The sequence below is a fragment of the Trichinella spiralis genome (assembly GCF_000181795.1).
Source record: "Trichinella spiralis strain ISS 195 chromosome Unknown Scfld6709, whole genome shotgun sequence".
NCBI lineage: Eukaryota > Metazoa > Nematoda > Enoplea > Trichinellida > Trichinellidae > Trichinella > Trichinella spiralis.
This window is the reverse complement of record NW_003533648.1, coordinates 1-631: the sequence shown is the minus strand read 5'-3', so window position 1 is coordinate 631 and position 631 is coordinate 1. Positions and strand designations below refer to the sequence as shown.

Genomic DNA, 631 nt, shown 5'->3' with positions numbered 1-631 from the left:
GAAAAACATTCCTGCTGGTACTGTTATCGATAGAGTAGTGACATCTCCTGATGAATATGATTTCTTTTTGTGCAGTCATCATGGAATTCAAGTATGACTTTATGAAATGTTTTGAATCTTTATTATTAATATTATTTGAATTGCAGGGAACTAGTAGACCGACGCGATATCATGTGCTGTTTGATGAAAGCAACATGGATGCGAATGTAATGCAGTCGATTACATACTATTTTTGCCATCTATATGGTCGATGTGCTCGTTCTGTCAGTATACCAGCACCAGTATATTTTGCAGATTTAGTTTGCGCCCGTGCTCGTTATCATATTCTTGCAGCATTGTAAGTTTGATTAACTTATTTAAAAATGAATGAATTATTGAATTTATTTTTTAGAAATTCTGGGCTAGTGGAAAAGTTTTCTGATGAGGACAGTAAAGGTACTAGTAGTAGTTCCATCAGTAAAGCTGAATCCGTGAAAACAGAATTGGCTAATATAATTGCACTTCACAAAAGAGTTAAAACAGTCATGTACTTTGCATGATCTGTATCAGCGATGGAAGCGTATTTTAGTCTAGTATAATGTTTAGTGTTTATTCGTAAGCACTAAATATATTTGTGATTGAATCCACCACA

The 631-nt window shown here is 34.1% G+C and overlaps 1 protein-coding gene across 1 annotated transcript; it reads left to right on the top strand.

The window, feature by feature from the left end:
• Positions 1–146: 146 nt before the first annotated feature.
• On the top strand, positions 147–539 carry Tsp_15535 (eukaryotic translation initiation factor 2C 2; the record flags this gene model as incomplete). The annotated part of the gene is made up of 2 exons (XM_003366026.1): positions 147–337; positions 392–539. Coding segments are annotated over 2 exons (339 nt in total), but the record flags the coding sequence as incomplete, so codon positions are not given.
• Positions 540–631: the final 92 nt, after the last annotated feature.